The following is a 19,892-nucleotide window of genomic DNA, read 5'->3' on the forward strand; positions in this document are numbered from 1 at the left end:
CAAAACATAAAATCTGTTGGTTTTCAGTCAAAATTCTCAGACATGCCACGATTTCTATGGTTGCAGCAGCAGCTGATTCTGATTCAATATTTCTTTTGTCTTTCTGTCAAGACCCTGTAGATATAAGGAGATTTATATTTCTGAGAAAATGGCAAGCGGTTTCGTCGGTTGAAAACCACTGTAATATCTATCTTTTGTTGCCTTGTAATTTGTGAAGTGTATCATATTTCATTTGATTAAGTTTTGGTTAACACACCGACACATCTACTTCGTTTGAAAGGGTTAACACCTGCAACAGAGTCACACATTTATGAGTTGAATCACAGTGTAAGTTTGAGTTCGATTTACCAAAAGTGGACTGAATCCGTATTATTCCTGAGAGTGATCGTTCTTCTCCTGTGCGTGTACCTTTTGTATTGATCGTACGGGCCGGGTCTGCGCGATGTTTAGGTCTGAGCCACCACCACTATGCCACTATGTCCCCCAGTTACATTCATCGCAGCCACAAATATACCACGCAGCCGCAGCAGCGTCGGGCCTCAGCAGGGCCACTGGGCCAACCGGGGGATCGCAGCAGTTCTATGGGGGAGACAACGGTCTCCTCCACCAGCCGGGAGAGTGTTTTGTCGCCAGCGGACATTCGCACCAGACGCTCTTCGGCAATCCAGCCTCAGCCGGGAGCCAGCAGCTCTCAATCCCACAATGCCACACTAGTCCGTTATAACAATACGAGTACCTATTCGATGTCTAAGTCGGTCAGTACCGGAACCGACCTGTCGGACGATATTGCCGATAACATTATCTACTCGGACATTAACGATCTCTACCGTCGCAAGCAACGTACCGGACAGGTTTCTGTCGGTAACGCTGCTCTCATGAATGGGAACGTTAGTGCTCCGGAAGACGAAGACGAAATCATGGATGAGGTCATCGACGAGAATGCTATCCGCCAAACGTACGTAGATGACGATGAAGATGAAGATGAAATCGACATCCGCTACGCTACGGCCACCCAAATCAGAGCCATGACAACCGGTGGAGGAAGCATTCCGGCCGCATCCAATGTTTCGATTCCCAATGTTAAAAGCAATACCGTCGTCAGTGACGACCTCTACGCTACGGTCAATCGTAAAAGCAAAACCAATAAACAACACCTACAAATTCTGCAGCAGCAACAACAATCACAACCAATACAAACTACCACTACGCATCTAACCGGTAAACACTTTAGTGATGAGTTCATAGACGATAGCATTAGAAATTACAATAGCCATACCAATATAAGTACTAATGTAAACGCCTCCAGCTCGGGCCATTTAAACATGGCCAACGGTGAACTGTATCCAAGATCTTCAACCCATTTTGACGACTATTATGGCGGCAACAGGTATTCCGACACGTCGGACTACTTCAGTCATAGCCAACCGCACTACTCCCATTCGCCAAACTCGCACTCGCTAGCCACGACCATAACGCACAAAAATGGACTCACCGACGATGACGAACGCTACTCTTCATCCCATCCTCCCCCAATCCATCCAAGAACCTCTCAATCCCTTCCTCGAAATTCCGAACTGTCTAAAATCGATTCCCTAGACTCTTCCTATAGCGGAGGTGGCACTGATAGCCACTTTGTTGGTCATCACTCGCTGAACAACCTCCCGAATTCCTCCAAAGTCACCAGCGACTATCTCCACTACTCATCCCTCCTACAGAAAGCCGACGACGGGATGAACAGCAAAAAGACTTCCTCCGAACGGCTAGAGTATGAGCTATCCAATGCAAACCTCTACTCCACCGTTCAATACAAAGCCGGCTACGATGACCAAGACGACTACGACGAAGACTACATCCAAGGCTATCCAAACACGGTGAATGGCGTTGGGAGAGACGACTGGCAGCGAAGTACCTCGTGCAAAGAGCTGTACGACTACAATTACGGTGGAGAAAGGCCCGACTTCACACTGCTAGAGCGGGAATTCCTCACGTCCGATCGTATCGACAGCCCCGTCACACGGTATGACGACTCGCGGCACTCGATGTACGTTCAGAAAAATCACTCCATGGTTGTCAGTCAGGAATTCTTGGCCACCGAGGGGAAGGTATACTCCTCCAGTTATCCAGGTACGACCTACAATACCATCGATCATAACAGCTACAAACGCCATCAAGGACAGTACTACTCGAATTTCGAGTACGGATCCCAGGATGACATTTCTCACGACAGCTACGAGCTACTGGAGAAATCCGATGACGATATCTACTACAAGGTGAACGCTCAATCGGAGCCGCATACACGATCGTGCTCACTTGACTCGGGCAACTACATTCCAACTGATGATGAGAGCTATTCAGAACATCACTCGCATCACTTATCACGATTTGCTAAGTACCGAAGCAGCTTGGAGAGTAAGTCCAAAAGCACTGCGGACATTGACGACATGGAGGATATCTTCATGATGGAAGACCCCAGAGATCTCCCTAAAGAGAAGCTCTGCGTCAAATCAGATGGTAATTTCTACAAACAAATCAAGAAATCGCTGGGATCGAGGACGTCCAGTCCAGAATCGCGTAGCGAATGCTATGATCCCAAACTATCGAAGAGCAGCGACTCCAGTAAGAAGTCCAAAGACAGCGTCTACCACACCGACAGCAATAAGAAGTCTCGAGAAACGTTGAAGAGTAAGTCCGGCTCCGGATTCAACTCGCGCACTTCCAGTCAAGATTCTCGAGACTCCTTCGGAATGGACATACTGCTCACCAAGAACTACGAAATGCCCACAACGACCAGTAAGAAAGCTAAATACCTTAGCAAACGATTCGACAGTAGTTCGCGGAATTCCAGCCAGGATTCCAAGAGCGACTACTACGACGCCAATGAACAACCGATCGAGCTAGAAGATCTGGAATCGGATGAGATTTATTCACGACCCAAGGTGCATTCTCACGAACACATTCCCGGTGAAGTAGGAATACCCGCCAAAGGCGCCGCCTCATCTGGCTTCTACGATAATCAAATCTATTCGTCAACGTTCCCCAGCGCTCAATCAAAGCCTCCGGTCAAAGCGACCTCCCACGTAACTTCCATCTCTCTGCAAAACGTCGAACTCGATCGCAACGCGCGAAGCTACTCCGCCTACAAATCACCCGAACCGGTACTGCCTCAAGCGATGCCAAAACCAATTGAGAAGCAACCTCCGAAGGCGACTCACATCTGGCCGGAAGAGATCGAAGGCCTACCGACGACCATCAGCCAGAGCAGCACCGACATCCAAAGGAATGATCGTACCCGAGCGTTCCGCAAGAAGTCCGACAGCGAAAACATATTCAGCTTCGACAAAGAGAAAATAGAATCTCTGACGAGCAGTATGAACGACGAGACGCCCACTACGGCCATTTTGGTGGAAACCAAAGCCAAAACAAGTCCGGATTACCCACTCACTCCGGAGCTATTGTCCGAGTTCGATAAGCAAAAGATCGAATCTCCGCACGCCCTTCCAAAGCAAACCCGCAAGGAAGAGCTGATGGCAAAGACTCACTTCGAAGAATACAACCCGAAACTGATCATGGACACGCCCATCCCGGGAGTCCTCACCTACACTCACGCGACGGTCGAAAGAACCAAATCGGACCCCAACTCGTTGGCAAATCGGCCTCGCCTAGGACCAAATTCGCGGCGGCATACACTCATGCACCAAAAGTCCATTGATCTGACTCCAGCGGATTCCAGTGAAGAGGAATATCTCTACAAGCAGATCCCCAGTGCTCCACCGCTGTGCAAGTCCCATGGTAGTCATTTTGAAATACCCCAAACATACGATATGAATATTCCAACCGTTGAGCTACCCTTGAATGGGTTCGAAGTACCGAAAAGCTTCTTCAAAGAGTATGATCGAAGAACGCACAAGGTACTGAAGGATGACATTCCGTATGTCCTGCACAAACGCCACGTAATGAACGGAACCGCTCCATCTCCGTCACAGGAGAAGCAGCATCGATATCCGAAACCGAAGAGTCCCAAGTCACCCAAAAGCCCCAAATCTCCCAAGTCTCCAAAGTCCCCCAAGATTGAAATCCGAGATGCTGCGACTCAGAAGGAAAACACTCTGCGTGTCCAAGATGACTACGAAATAGAACCGGGTGACGGCGGACAAGGTTTTCTGTTCACGCAAAACATCGACCTTTCGAAAGTTGATCCCGTAACGCTCGAGGTAGACAAGTCATCGCAAACTATCCAGCTCACTAGCCCGAAACGCGACATCACCAAGAAAATGGATCCCCTCCTGCTGGAGCAGCTGAGCAACAAGCTCAGCCAGATTGAGAGTGATTCGGCAACGAGCTCTCGCACGGATAGTAATCAACATAAGAAACTTGAGCCAAAACCAGTCGAACTTCCGTATCTGATCGAGAAGAAGAACATAGAGTTGACTGTCCCGAAACGAGTCGCCAAACCTCGAATGGCTCCGGTGAAGACGAAGCCTGGCAAAGGCAAGAAAAACGCCAAGACCCGAATCACGTCCTTTTCGTCTGACGACGAAAGCCTCGACTCGGACGACGTGTTTGGCTCGGCGGAAGCCATGCCAACTAAGTTGGAGTTTTCACCGCCACAGTCGAGAAAGGAGATCGAACCAATCTTGAAACATGAATCCAGCAAGATGGCCTCGAATGCTTGGGCTCGTGGCCAGACTATGAGTTCCACGGAGATTGAGGGTTCCCCACCACAATGCAGGAAGCTTGCTGAACTTGAAAGTCGATACAATACGGGATCGAACCTCAACGCTCACCAGATGACCAGTACAGAGCTCCGGAGAATCTCGGAACGCTCATTCTCGATTCCCAGCTCGGAGGATGAAGCTAAGAAAGAGGAATCTACCAAAGCATACCATATGATGGAGAAGATCCCATCGCCTATTGTCGAAACCAACGAAATTCACCGCACCGACGATGAAGTGTACGAAACCGCCCGAGAAGACAACATGGGGTTCATGAAAACCTTGAAGAAAGACGTGGGTAGAAAGTTCAAAGAAGACCTTCAAGCTTTGCCCGTACCGAAGGGCGAGTCCAAACTGTCTCCATCTCGTACGAAGCTGATCGAAGAAATGATTGACTCATCGATCGTGATGCGATCGAAAGGTCACGCGCCCATTTTGTTCGCTCATGCTCGCCTCAATCTCAGCGAGGGATCAGCTTTTGCCTCACTTCAAAGACAGAAGGCCACTCAAGATTCGCCAACATCGGGTCGTCGAGCCAAAAGCTTGGACACCCCTGTTATTTCCTTGCACAAACTTCCGCCGATGAATGCATTTTCATCGAAAGATGACACTGTGGGCTATGACGAGGAAGCGGAAGTCTTGGAAGTAAAACCTCTACAAAAGAAGGAGCAGGTAATTGAAGAAGAACAGGACGAATCAGTACATTCGTGTGCCGATGCGATTGTTGTCACCGATAAGAAAGCATCACGACAAACGTCTACCATCGATGAAGAGGTAAAGATGGTTCAAATAGACGACGACGAGTTAGAGCTGCTGGATAGGCTCAAGTATATAGAAAAGATAGAACTACAGGGAGTTAAGATAAAGGAGAAGCGTAAAACAAAAACTAAACTGAAAAGTGGAGACCAACTGATTCTTGAGATCCCCAGATACAAGTTTGAGCCATTCAGTTCGGGAAACAGCTCACTCAAAACGTCACCAGCAATCAGCCGTGCAAGCAGTGTCGAGAGCACTGGCAAGGCTCGACAGAAAACTGACAGCGGTACACAAACCCCGACAGGAGGTCAGACGGCGATCAAACAGAAGTGCAAATCAACTAGTCCCAAAGGATCGGAGAAAATACCGCAACCGAAACGACGGGCTTCAGACGAAGTGAAGAAAACTTCTCCTAACGACATTCTCCGTACTAAGAGTCAAGAAACGTTAGGGAAAAAATCAAACGGTAAGGAGAAATCAAAATCCCTGGAGAAAATGGAGCTAAAACGGTTGGGCAGCAAAGAAAAGAAGTCGATCGAGGAAAGTGAGTTGGAACGAGCACGACGTAAGGAACGCCAACAGAAGCTCTATGAGTCCGCCATGAAACAAACCATCAATCTCTTGAGTCCGGTTAAAGATCAGTTGCCTCAATTTCCAGCTCCGGAAGATAAGATATCGGTGAAAACTGAAGGTGATAAGATCATCATTGACGCAGAAGTGAAATCTAAACCTGAGGATCTTGTGTTCATTGCCAAGGCCCCTCGAAAGCTGGACAGTTCGTTAGCAAAGATTAGTCGTAGTTTTGAGGATCAGAAGAGCGTAGAAAAACTGGATAAGGCCAGTCGTAGCTTTGATGACCGTGGCAAGTCGTTCGATGACCACTCGGATCGTTCGGAACACGGAAATGCCGACGATAGCAGTAGTATTGTATTGAAATCCCCTACGAAACTGTCGAAGAGCCAGGAACTGAAACAACAAATCGAAGGCTCAGTTGTGCATAAGAAAATGGAAGGAAAGTCTAAAAGCTTGGAGAAGAAAACGGAGCCGCAGTACTTGGATATTGAGTACAAGACACGAAGTCTCGATCAGAACTACATAGACAACTACGTGGATACTACTTCACCAGATTCGGAAGGTCAAACCCATACGAGAAGACAGGAGGTTGTAAAAGTGGATGTACACCGTTCGAAGGTTGAACCAGAACCGGAGAAGAAACGAGGTAGAAGATCTACAGACAGCGATAGCAAGTCGGAGGATCGTTCACGTTTCGATAAGGGTAAAAGTCTGGACGCTAACTTGGGCAACGGAAAGGATAAAGCTCCAGCTATTGAACGCCGTTCTCAGTCGCAACCGGAAGAATTTACCGGAGAACTGGACATGCAGGATATTATTTCGGAGCGACGAACACTGGATCTCATGAAGAGGCGTTCGGAGGAAAAGACTTTCGATTCGACCAGTACACTGACAGATAACGATGATCGTAAACCATCCAAAGTGGGAAGTGAGGAGTCATTGACAGAAGTAAGCGAAATCAGAGACCAGAAGGATTGCTATTTGCCGTGTCGTGTCCCAACAATTGAATACGAAGAGCCATCTATCGAGGAGGAACTGGAAGATGAGGAGGAGATAGTGAAACGTCCAGATAAGAAGGAGATCATGGGGAAACTCAACTTGGAGAGAAGCCGAAGTGACGAAACGACGTCTTGGGTTACAATTGGTAGTGAGGAATACACAGGAACTGATGGAACAGGTCAGCAGGAAATTGAAGATTTAACAGGTGGACGAAAAATTGAAAGCCAAGCAACGTTCGAAGACATTAGGGATATTACCATGCCAGAATCAGAAGTTTCGACCTCGGATATTACCGTCATACAGACTAAGAAAATTGTTTCTGAAAAATCTTTCGATCGACCGTTGCCACAGATTCCGGAAAAGAAAAAGAAAGATAAATCCCCAACAAAAGAAGAGCCCAAACCCATGCCTGATGAAACTGAGGGAAAACAAGCATCAGAACGCAGAGGAGACTTCTTGCGACTTTCGATAGAACGCTCCCGTAGTTCGGACACGGGATCGAGTCGTGAGAACGAAAATAGTCCCGTTCGACAAGATTCCAGTACTCCTCGTGGAAAAGGTTCATTGGATGAGGAATCCAGTGTGAGCTGTTCGATTGCAAGGCCTCTAGGAATATCACAAGATATGGACTCGATGGATCACATCAAATGCAACGAATTGAGGGACGCAATGCTAAAGATGGAAGAAACAGAAGAAGTCAAGACCCCTACCAAAAAATTTTCACCCACGTTGGAAAAACAATGTCCCGTAGATCTTGGATCTGGATCAGAACTAGACGTTGATACTGTGGAAGATCGTATCGCTAGAATTTTACAACGAGAAGAAAGTGAATCCAGCTCCGACAACGGCACCACTCAAAAGCCAAAGGTAGTTAAACCTGTTCGCACTACCTTGATGCATAAGAAGGTCTGTCGAACAGCTCAACCGAATGAGAAACAACAACAGCAGACAACTGCTGAATTGAAGACTGGAACATTGAAGCTTCTGAGCGCCAACGGAGACAGAAGTTCCCTAGAATCAAAATCGAGTCTCGAGTCGAAGGGATCTATGGGATCGTTTGAAACAGAAAGCAGCTCTGGTTCTTTGGGAGCGGCTCAACGGAAAGGTGACCTAGGACAAAAGGAAGCCATCTCGACGTGGAAACCATTCCCCATTGAAAGCTCAGGAAGCTCCAGTGTTGAAGAGAATTGGCTTCCGCCGGATCAGGAGAGTTACGAGAGTTTCGATATAGCTACTGAAACAATTGAATTACAACGGGTTGCTCCTCCCGAGCAGAAAGAATCCTCGCCAGATGAGCAAAAGGAGAGTGATTCGGACTTCCAGGACGAACTTAACGACTTTCCGGCAACCTTTGGATACCCGGAGATGACGTCTTCTCTGGGTATCGCTATGAATCCGGTAGATATTCTGAACTACGGAACAGGGTTCACCATTGGTCGGACGCTCTCCAGGATTTCTGAGCGAAGCACTAATTCGGAAAAATCCAGTGCAGAAGACAACGAAGCGGAAAAGTCCAGCCTTGAAGATTTGAGTGTTCATGACGAGTCGGCAATTTCGAGTGAACATCAGGCAAGTCTCAGCTCTGACTTGCATTCCAACTCGAATCCAGCGTACATATCCGATGCTGATCGTCGGACGTCTGCCGAAATGCCGGACATTCCGTGTGATTCTGCCGCAGCTGAACGGTTGTCGGAGATTTATCAGAACAACGTCGTTAAAAATGGTCGATTCACTGTGTCACAAGTATCCGACAAAAGGCCCAAAGAGGAAGTAAAACCCATTTTGCAATGCATGTCTGCCGGTGGAAGTCAAGACTCAGAAGATTGGCCTTTGCCGGAGATACCTTACGACAATACTCCGATTGAGAGGTATGACCCCAACTTTATTCCACCCTATCCGGATAAACCTTATCCTCGACAGCAATGGGCAGGGTCAGCTGCTACAGGTCAATCGCAGGAGTCAGATCATTGGCCTACGCCTCCGTCGAGCATGCTGGATACTCCAATTGTGGAAAATGTTCAAACATTCCGCGTTTGTGAAGCTCAACATCCTACCCAGGTGATGGTCGAATCGTATACTGAACCCACCGGAGACGAAGACTCCGATCCGGACTATGCTGAAGTACCCGATGAGGCTCCAGAACCTCCAAAACGGGACTATAGTCTTGCAAACGTATCGAACGCCAAAGGACCCCCTTCGCTATCAATGGTTGTTCCTTATGAAAATACGGCCTACCTTATTTCAACAACGAATGAACCTGTGACCTACGAAGGTCATGAAACGAATACTTGCCTGAGTAGCGCTCTAGGTCCAACGAGTTGTCTACGCACGACCTTCGATGCCTGTTCTAGTCAGAAGTCTTTCACGAACCAAGGGTTGGGGAAGGATTCGAGCCCTGACAAAGTCATTATATCGCAACCAACGAAATCTCCGCAGAACTTGAGTCCCATCACGGACGATGACTTCTTCTTGAATGATGAGGTGTTTGGTCCAGGAACGGTCAAGATCGAAATATCCCCTGACGATAGTAAACCTCTATCGGACTTCACGGTTCAGCAAAAGTTTTCGCGAAGTTCGAACAACTCGGATACTTCCATCGACGATCTACTGTCGACTTCATGTGGAACTTACATGGAAGATACGGTGCGACGTAACTTGGAACCTCGACGTCTAAGCAACGAATCATGCAAGAAGTGTAGTCATAGCAGCCATTCGGAAGAGGAAACCAGTTCCTTCGGAACCGATCTCGATGGCACAGTTAAAATGGGTTTACAGCAGAAACGGTGTACCCACAGTTCACATTCGGAGGATACTTCAATTGGTCTTAGCATCTCTGAGTGGTCCACTGGTACCAACACAGTTAGGCAGTATGCGAACCTATCCGGATCGGACAGTCTGTCGGCGGTGTCAGATCATTCTAGGAATGCTAAGAGCGAGAAATCCGGTCATACTAAGAGTAGCGTTAGTTCGATTCATAAGTCTACGGAGTCGTTGGATGAGAAGAGTGGAAGTTTATCGAGCAGCAATAATAAGCGATTTTCGTTGGAGAATATTTCGGATGGACCCAAGTATGAACCATTCAGTAACTCTACGGATACGGATAAGTTCTCGTCCGGAACTAAAAGCGATGATACCACACTAACGTTAACAGAAATGGCCCAGACTATTACGGAGTGGTCAACAAGTAGTAGCAATACACTGATAGCACAGGCCGATGCCTTGAAACATATTGAAGCTAGAGGTGATAGACCAATGACCAGAACTACGTTTCAATACGTGCCGCTGAAGCCACCGAAAGTGATTAAGAAACCAGCTTTGGACGAGAAGAATACCCTACCAACAGTTCATGGCAAGCCAAAATTGAAAACAGTTACAGCCTCCGATGTGTGTAGTTCGCAAGTAGTTGCAAAGCCACCTCCTCCGGATCTTATTCCAAAAACTATAGAAAGGCCTTTAAGAATCCCACCCAAAATAGTAGATATGATCGAGAAGTCTCCCAAAAAATCAGTTGCCCAACCACTTCCAATTCAGCAACAACCTTTACCACTGGCATCAGGGTTATCCTTGGAAGATTTGCCATCTCTTCCATCCAACATTGATCCTGGGCCTGGGCATTCCACAAACAAGCGTCGAACGCTAGAGTTGATGTCCCAACGTTACGTAAGCCAGGATATCTCTGAATCTGAACCTTTCAGTGAAAAGCTCTACAGTCAACAGGACAAACATGCCGAACGATACCAAAGCCAAGAATTTACAACCTTTACTCCTCCGCAGAAACCGCCCCGAGGCGATTCTCTACCCAGTAATGCTTCAGTACCCATGGTCGAGAAGCCACTTGCCAAGCATCACAGCTACGACGACAAGACCCTGTCAAAGTCACAAATCCGCGAGTACAAATCCTCAAAAATGCGACACAGCCAATCATTCCACGAGCACCTGGTTTCTTCCGATCTGAACAAAATCGTTGAAGAAAACATGGGCAGCTCGTCGACCACGACTACTCACAGTAGTGAAGCTACAGCTAGCACGGACAACTCTTCTCCAATGTTTCCTCGACCGGAGAAGTTGATCCGCTGTTCGCCGTATTATTCCAGCAGTCTGAGCTCTGAATCGCCGCCGATACAACCAATGACACAACCGCCGGTACAAAAACCTCCTCGTAAGACTTCGTTGCCTCGGAGTATGGCTCCCAAGAGTCCTCCCAGTGGCAACGATACGGACAGTTCTCTAGATCTACGGCAACAAGATCCCAAGCTTCGTTCTCGAGGTTATCGGAAGAAACGTACGGTTCCCTTGAAGAAGACTCGTCTTGATAACCGACCTCTGGAACATCAGGAGAGTTCGGAGTGTTCCGAAGGATACTTTCCGGAAATCGAGTCTGGCAGCTCGGATGTTATCGAGCATCAGTACCATCGTTATCCGGACTTTGAAGAAGAGCTAGAACAGTTGCCTGAAGACTACGAAGATGAAACATACCGCGTGGAAGACGAACGGGATAGCAAGAACGGTGGAGGGGTGTATCCGAGTGCGTCGTACTCCAACAAGTTTGAAGGCTTGGACATGACGGAGAACGTGGACGAAATGGGATTTCCAAGATACGACCGACTAGGTCACATCACGAATCCCAACTTATACAAGTCGGATACGCCCTCGCCACCGGTGAAACCGCTTAGACAAAGGAAACGACAGGTCAAGCGCGATGAAGTGGACACGGAGTACGCCGGAGTACAGTACACTCCGGAGAGTGGCAGTTGTTCGGAGACGAAGGCAGGCCTATCCGACGACGTGTGTTACTCAAGCGAGGACAGCTTCGCAGCCGCCTATCAGCATGCATTGATCGGTGGTGCTCGCTATCAGAAGAACGTCGAAATACCGTACCCGGACTTTTTGTCCGACTATGAAAACGAATCGTCTTCTGCGTGTTCGTATGCCCGCCGTATGGAACACGATCGAAGACGGTACGTAGAGAAGGAACACGGCAGTGGAAGCGTGCCGAGCTATCCGGAATCGGACAAAAGCGCAGAAGGTAGTTTGGGATTCGACCTCAAAGCATTGCCACCTCCGATGTTTGACGAAGAACAAGAGGAGCAGGAGGAGGAAGATAACGAGATGGAAGACAACGCCATCTAAGTGTGAGGGTTTGAGCGAAGACTGAGTAAAGTATAAATCGATACCAAAAAAACGTGCGGAGCAAACGAACGAAGCAGATGTCGCTGCACAGTCAACGATGTGTGAGAAGAGCCTAACCTGGATGCACAGCGACATCTATTAGTGAGATTTTATACTAACCGTCGTCGGGTGTCCGGTATCTATATTACGAGGGTCGTTTTAAACACTAAATACTCAAGCTATATGTCGTTAGATGATGGGTTGAAGATTTTAATATGCAAATACGGATAAGCAGTTATCGATGGATGATATGATTATATACATATATTCTAGCTGTTACTTCAGTCTAATCAAAGTTTAACAACATTATACATAAACTGTAAACCTAGTCTCAAGTAAGAAGAAGCATTTATTATATAGAGTAAATTGTAAAAATAACCGCAGGTTTAGCAGAACCTTGAATGTAGCTCATTTTTATGCCTTTTTGGGTTGTTTATGATTCAAGCAGCTCTACTTCTGAGATGGGTGCGTTTTGTTCAAATTCAGAACCAGAAAATTGTATTGTTAAGTATCAAATTGGCTATGGGCTTTGACTCTACAAGCTCACAAATACCACCGCCCTAGTGTAAGTTTTGTACCGTTTAGCGTTTAGTTTATGCCACCAGTCAGTTAATTGTGTGTGAATTTAATTTCAAATTGAAATTTAGTTGATAGTAGCAATTGGTGCATGTTTCATTTTGACATTAGTGCACGGCTATTATTTTATTTAAGTAATGTTGATCCCAGTAAACCGTGCATTATCTACACTTCACTCCTCGCCTACTGTCAGAGCGAGTATTCTACATTAGTAATTAGTATAGTATAGGTAAAGTATTCCAACAAAAGCATGCTAAACAATTGTTATATTCTCACCTAAAATACATTTAAAAAGAAGTAAGAAATACATTTAGAAAAAGATTTTAGATACTTTACCTAGAAAAACGTGACGCATGAAAACCAAATGATTGCGATTAAGAAGGGTATCGAAATGGGTGTTGACGGAAAAAGAAAGGACGTCTCAAAATGTCTATAGTTGTGATTGTTGTTAAGTGAACCAACCGGTATTTGTAATTCAATTCAGATGACTCTATAGCTTCAAAACCTCGACCATGCTCGTACAGGACGAAACGCGTAATATATCGAACTGTTTGTTAATTGGTTGTCTCAAGAAGGTTATATCGATAGGAAATAAACAAAAAGTGCATAGCAAGGAAATCACTTACATTGCTTTCCGGAAAAGTGATAACTGTGTGTCAAATCGTAACTGTCAAGCCAAATTTAATCAAAGCAAGCCTACGCGATAGGTGTTTCTGTTTCCATGGAAATTTTGTGATGGTCTAACCACTTCTTCCGGTGTACCTTTAACCTGAAACCTGTTTGGTCAATCTGAAATGTTTTTTCTACAGTTCAATTCGTTCGAATTTATTGACAGCAATTTTATCGATACTAGAACATTTTTGATTAATAAATACCATCGTACGAGTAAAGTTTACATTACAGTTTAAGCAAGCAAATAAAGATATAAGATATTTTATAACGAATTTTTGTCTTTTGAGATTATTTAATCGAGTGATATCGATAAGTAATATATCCATTAAAATTATCCATTTGAAACAGATAAAGTACTAAACGATATAGTTTATTATAGTAATGTTGTTTATTGGAAACAAAGGATCCAAATATATTGCAAAATAACTGAAACTGAAAAGACACGTATGCAAGCCAATAAGATTCTATAGTTCAGAGTAGCTGAATAGTAATCGAAGAATTCAAAAAATGATTGATTTGTGTGGAATTTCTATGTTGCAGAAAAAAAGAATGACTAAATGCCAAACCAAGCGAAGAAATGTATCACCAATTCATCTCTTTCTATCACCTTTTAAATTCGACTCTCAAGCCACAACAAAAGCCAACCGAGAACAATTACTAACTAAGTAGCAGTAACTAGCAGCGGTAACCCAAGTACGCAGTTCCAAACATAGAACATGATCCAATGTCTGTCAAACTACAAAGAGAAATCCAAACAGCTGTCCAACCCATAGTTGCCAAAATCATATGACCGAGTGTCGAAAAACGAAAAGCAAAGGCCAAAAACAGCCAAAACAACAGCAACAACAAAAGCCGAATTCACGAACGGTTCATCCACACGTGGCAAAAGAGTAATGATAACATAAAACAAACAAATATTGGTAATAAATAGCAAGTTTGGAAACTTTAAAATATTTCGGAAAAATTTAAAAACTTTGTTTTAATTGGCTACGTTTTTGTTACTGATATTGATAAGTTAAATAAGTGTTGCAAGTTTTACTGCTCAGTTCAGTGTTCAATTTATCAGATGTTTTACATAACTGTTCCTGTTTATTGGTTCGTCGCCACGTTTTGGCTTTCTCCGATATTTTTTCTTCTTGTTTGGAGATATGATATTTTTATTTTTTGTTTTTGTTTTTTTTTTTAAATACTCTAGTATAGTGTTTGATAATCTGTATTCTCCAGATTCGACCAATTCGGCTTACTGTTATTTGACTTCAATTTCAAAATTTTAAGTAATCACTACCACTGCATGTTGAAATAATAAACTGGTGAGCTCGTTCCACTTTATTGTTGAAGTTCCATCAAGTTTCAGAAAAGTTGATTCTTGTATTTCCTTGTATCGTGTATCTGAGGAGTTCCTCAGAAATTCCTCCATGAGTTTATCGGAAATTACTCCAGGAGTTCCCCGGAAATTCCTCCAAAAGCTTCTTAGAAATTCGTCCAAAAGCTCCTGAGAAATTCTTCCAGGGACTCCTCGTAAATTCCTCCAGAAGATTCTCTGGAATTCCCACAGGAGTCCTCGGGTATTTCCCCAAGAGTTCCTCAGGAATTTTTCCAGAAGTTCCTCGGGAAATCCTCCAGTAGTAACTCGGGAATCCCTCCAGTAGTCGTCAGGAATTCCTCCAGGGCTTCCTCAGGAATATTTCCAGGAGTTCCTCGGGAAATTCTCCAGTAGTTCCAGTAATAGCGAATTTCTCCTGGAGTTCCTCGAGTAGTGATCCAGTAGTTCCTGGGAAAATCCTCCAGGAGTATCTAAGAAATTCCTCTAGGACTTTTTCGGGAATTCTTTCAGGAGTTCTCAAGAATTCCTCCAGGACTTTTTCGGGAAGTCTTAAGGAAGTTCCTCGGAAATTTTTCCGAAATTCATCGAAAATTTCTCCAAGTTCTTCGTGAATTCCTTCTGGAGTTCCTCAGAAATTCTTCCAGATGTTTGTTATGATCCTCTAAAAGTTAGTTGGGAAATCCTCCAGGAGTTCCATCGGAAATGCTCCTGGAAATCCAGAAAAAATACTCCAGGAGTATCTAAGGAATTCCTCTAGGACTTTTTCGGGAACCCTTAAGAAGTTCCTCGGAAATTTCTCCAAATTTTTCGTGAATTCCTCCTGGAGTTCCTCAAGAATTCTTCCAGATGTTTTTAATGATGCTCTAAAAGTGTCCTGGGAAATCCTCCAGGAGTTCCATCGGAAATGCTCCGGGAAATCCTGAAAAAACACTCCAGGAGTATCTAAGATTCCTGTTTCTCATGAATTCCTCCCGGAGTCCTCGGAAATTCCTCCAGGACTTACTTAGGAATATTTCCAGGAGTTCCTCGGGAAATCCTCCTGCAGTCCTCGGGAATATTTCCAGGAGTTCCTCGGGAAATCCTCCAGTAGTGCTTCGGAAATTCCTCCAGGAGTACCTCAAGTAGTGATCCAGTAGTTCCTGAAAAAATCTTCCAGGATTATCTAAGGAATTCCTTCGGGACTTTTTCGGGAATACTTAAGGAAGTTCATCGGAAATTTCTCTAAGTTCTTCGTGAATCCCACCTGGAGTTCCTCAGGAATTCTTCCAGAAGTTTCTTGGGAAATCCTCCAGGAGTTCCATCGGAAATGCTCCAGGAAATCCTGAAAATAAATACTCCAGAAGTATCTAAGGAATTCCTCCAGTTTCTCATGAATTCCTCCTGGCGTCCTCGGGAATTCCTCCAGGACTTCCTCAGGAATATTTCCAGGAGTTTCTCGGGAAATCCTCCAGTAGTTCTTCGGGAATTCCTCCAGAAGTTAATCGAGAATTTCTGCTGGAGTTCCTCAAGTAGTGATTCAGTAGTTCCTGAAAAAATCTTCCAGGAGTATCTAAGGAATTCCTCCAGAACTTTTTCGGGAATACTTAAGGAAGTTCATCGGAAATTTCTCCAAGTTCTTCGTGAATCCCTCCTGGAGTTCCTCGAGAATTCTTCCAGATGTTTCTAATGATCTTCTAAAAGTTTCTTGGGAAATCCTGTAACCGTTCAAGAACTCAACCGAGGTTTTTTGTAAACTTTCGGTGGCTTTAGCGCCACTCTCGCACGCGAGAGATCACCAGTCTGTTAATTTGTCCGACTTCGCTGAGACAAATCCTCAGGGGTTATTCGAACGGCTGTTTTGACTCACCAAAAACAAAATGACCAAACTTGACACCTTCTAGAAACGTTACAATCCTCCAGGAGTTCCTTCGGGAATGCTCCAGGAAATCCACAAAAAATACTCCAGGAGTATCTAAGGAATTTCTCCAGTTTCTCACGAATACCTGCAGGAAATTCCAAGGAATTCCTCCAGGAGCTTTTTTTGGGAATTCTTGGGAAGCTCCTCAAGGAGTTTCTAAGGATCCTCCAGAAGTTCCTGGGGAATTCCTTCAGGAATTTGTAAGGAAGTCGTCCAGGTGTTTCTTGGGTATTTCTTCTGGAGATCGTCAAGAATTCCTCCAGGAGTTCCTTCCAGAGATGCTCGAGAATTCTCCCATGAGTTTCTCGAGCTTCAGGAGTTTCTTAGAATTTCCTCCAGAAGTTGCTAAGGAAATCCTGTAGGATTTTTAGAGAATTTCTTCAGGAGTTCATCGGGAATTCCTCCTTGAGTTTCTAAGAAATTCCTCCAAGAGTTTTTCGGTAATTCTTCCAAGAGTTCCTCAGAAATTCTTCCAAGTTAAGTTCCTTTGGGATTCCTTTAGGAGTACCTTGGAAATTCCTCCTGGAGTTAATCCCCGGAGGAATTCCTGGAGGAATCCACGGAGGAATTGCTGGAAAAAAATCCCGGAAGGAATTCCTGGTGGAATCCCCAGAGAACTCCTGGAGGAATCCCCGAAAGAATTTATGAAGGAATCCCCGGAGGAATTCCTGGAGGAATCCTTTGCGGAAATCCCGAAATAATCCTCTGGAGGAGTCTCCGAAGGAATTCCTTGAGGAACTCCCGAAGGAATTCCTGCAGGAAATTCCGGAGGAATTCCTAAAGGAATATCCGTAACATTCCTGGGGGAACCTCCGGATGCTTTTTTTTTTGGGAATTCTTCCAGAAGTTCCTTGGAAATTCTTCAAGAAGTTCATCGGAAATTTCTCCATGTTCTTCGGGAGTTCCTCAAGGAGTTTCTAAGGATCCTCCAGAAGAATTCCTTCATGAGTTTATAAGAAATCCAGGAGTTTCTTGGGTATTTCTTCTGGAGTTCGTCAAGAATTCCTCCAGGAGTTCCTCGAGAGCTCCTTCCAAAGTTGCTCGAGAATTCTCACAGGAGTTTCTTAGAATTTCCTCCAGAAGTTGCTAAGGAAATCCGGTAGAAGTTTTTTGGGGAATTTCTTCAGGAGTTCGTTTGGAATTCATCCTTGAGTTTCTAAGGAATTTCTCCACGAGTTTTTCGGAAATTCCTCCAGGAGTTCCTCAGTAATTCTTCCAAGTCAAGTTCCTTCGGTATTTCTTAAGGAGTACCTTGGAAATTCCTCCAGGAGAAATTCCTGGAGGAATCCACGGAGGAATTTCTGGAAAAATCCCAGAAGGAATTCCTGGAAGAATCCCCGGAGGAATTCCTGGAGGCATCCTCTGGAGGAGTACCCGAAGGAATTCCTGGAGGAATATCCGAGGAAATTCCTGGAGGAATATCCGAGCAAATTCCTGGAGGAATCACCGATGGAATTCCTTGAGGAATCCCCGAAGGATTTCCTGCAGGAAATTTCGGAAGAATTCCTAAAGGAATATCCGTAAAATTCCTGGAGGAATCTCCGGAGGAATTCCTGGGAAATTTCCAGGGGGAATTTTCGGAGAATTCCTGCAGGAGTTCCAGAAAAACTCCTAGAAGAGTTCCTGAAAATTTGCGGTGAGGAAATACTGTAGGAATTCCCAGGGAATTCCTGGAGTAATTTTCAGATGAATTCCTGGAGGAATCCTCAGAGGAATTCTGGAGGAATGTGCGGAGGAGTTCCTGGAGGAATCCCCGAAGGGATTCCTGCAAGAATCCTCGAAGAGATTCCTGGAGGAATCCTCGAAGAAATTCCTAGTGGAACCCCTGAAGGAAGTCCTAGAGGAATCCCCGAAGTTATTCCTGGAGGAATCCTCGAAGGAATTCCTGGGGAACACTCCGGAGGAATTCCTGACGGGATCTCCGTAAAATTCCTGGGGATGTTTCTGGAGGAATCTCCAGAGGAATTCCTGGAAGAATCTTCGAATCGGATCTCCTGGAACATTTCCCGAGAAACTTCTGGAAGAATTCCTGGGGAATTCCCTAGGAGCTCCTGGAAGAATTCCTTCAAGAATTCCCAGGGAACTTCTGGATGGCCTTCCGAGGAGCTCCTGGAAGAATTCTCGGGAAACTCTTGGAGGAATTTCCGCGGAACTCCTAGAGGAATTCACAACAACCTAATGGAGATTTTTGGGAACTTCTATAGGGACTATCGAGAAACTTCTGGAATTTCCAAGGATCTCCTGGAGGTATTACCGAATACTTTTTTTAAAGGAATTTCCGTGGAAAACCTGGAGCAATTGCTTGGAATTCTCTCTAAGAATTCCCTGGAAAGTCCTGGAGGAATTCCTGGAGAAATATCCAATAGCCTGCTAGAGGAATTACCTGGAAACTCGTGGAGGAATTCCAGAGAAGGTTCTGGAGATATTTTGAGGGAACTTTTGTGGAACTTTCCGGAACATTTTGGGAGATTTCTGTATATCTCAGCGTACTCCTGGAGAAACTCTCGAAAAACTTCTGGAAGAATTCCTGGAGAATTCCCTAGCAACTACTGGAAGAATTCTTGACGAACTCCCGAAACACCCCTGGAGGAATTTCCAGGTAACTAACGGAAGAATCCTCGAAAAACTCCGTCAGGAATTCCCAGGGAACTTCTGGATGACTTTCCGAGGAACTTCTAGAGGAATTCACAACAACCTAATGGAGATTTTTGGGTACTTCTATAGGAATTATCGAGAAACTCCTGGATAAATTTCCAAGGATCTCCTGGAGGTATTACCGAATAGTTTTTTGAGGAATTTCCGTGGAAAACCTAGAGGAATTGCCTGGAGAAATATCCAAGAGCCTGCTGGAGGAATTGCCTGGAAACTCGTGGAGGAGTTCCAGAGAAGGTTCATATTCCCAATGATCTCATGAAGGAATTCCCTTAGATTCTTCAGGAATTCTTCAGGAACTCCTAGAGACATTCTTTGGGAATTTTTGGGGGAATTGTCCAGAAGGCAGCTACTGGAGGAATTTCGCAGATGGAAACTCCTGGAGGATTTCCCCAGAGGGAATCCCCAGGAATTCCTTCAGAGATTCCTTCAAGAATTCATCCGGGGATTTCTCCAGGCTTGTGACGTTGTTGAGGGGATAAGGCCTCTCAAAATCAATGAAATCTAATTTAGACATGTTCACGTGAAAACTAGTGCATTGAGCTGATAAAAAGTAGAATTT

The 19,892-nt window shown here is 45.1% G+C and overlaps 1 protein-coding gene across 6 annotated transcripts in view; it reads left to right on the forward strand.

Moving 5' to 3' along the window:
* LOC109431761 (FERM, ARHGEF and pleckstrin domain-containing protein 2-like) overlaps positions 1-19,892 on the forward strand; it is a 201,926-nt gene that overhangs the window by 167,134 nt on the left and 14,900 nt on the right. For 3 of the 6 annotated variants that reach the window (XM_029868959.2, XM_062861296.1, XM_062861297.1), the window contains one exon: positions 451-14,196. The exons of 2 other annotated variants lie outside the window; for them this stretch is intronic. In XM_029868959.2, coding sequence (XP_029724819.2) covers positions 451-12,170 — 11,720 coding nt within the window. In that variant the 3' untranslated portion in view covers positions 12,171-14,196. Of the gene's footprint in view, positions 1-450; positions 14,197-19,892 lie in introns of those variants that run through there. One more of the 6 variants, XM_062861299.1, reaches the window with a different exon arrangement.

Source organism: Aedes albopictus, chromosome 3 (genome assembly GCF_035046485.1).
Source record: "Aedes albopictus strain Foshan chromosome 3, AalbF5, whole genome shotgun sequence".
NCBI classification, from domain to species: Eukaryota; Metazoa; Arthropoda; class Insecta; order Diptera; family Culicidae; genus Aedes; species Aedes albopictus.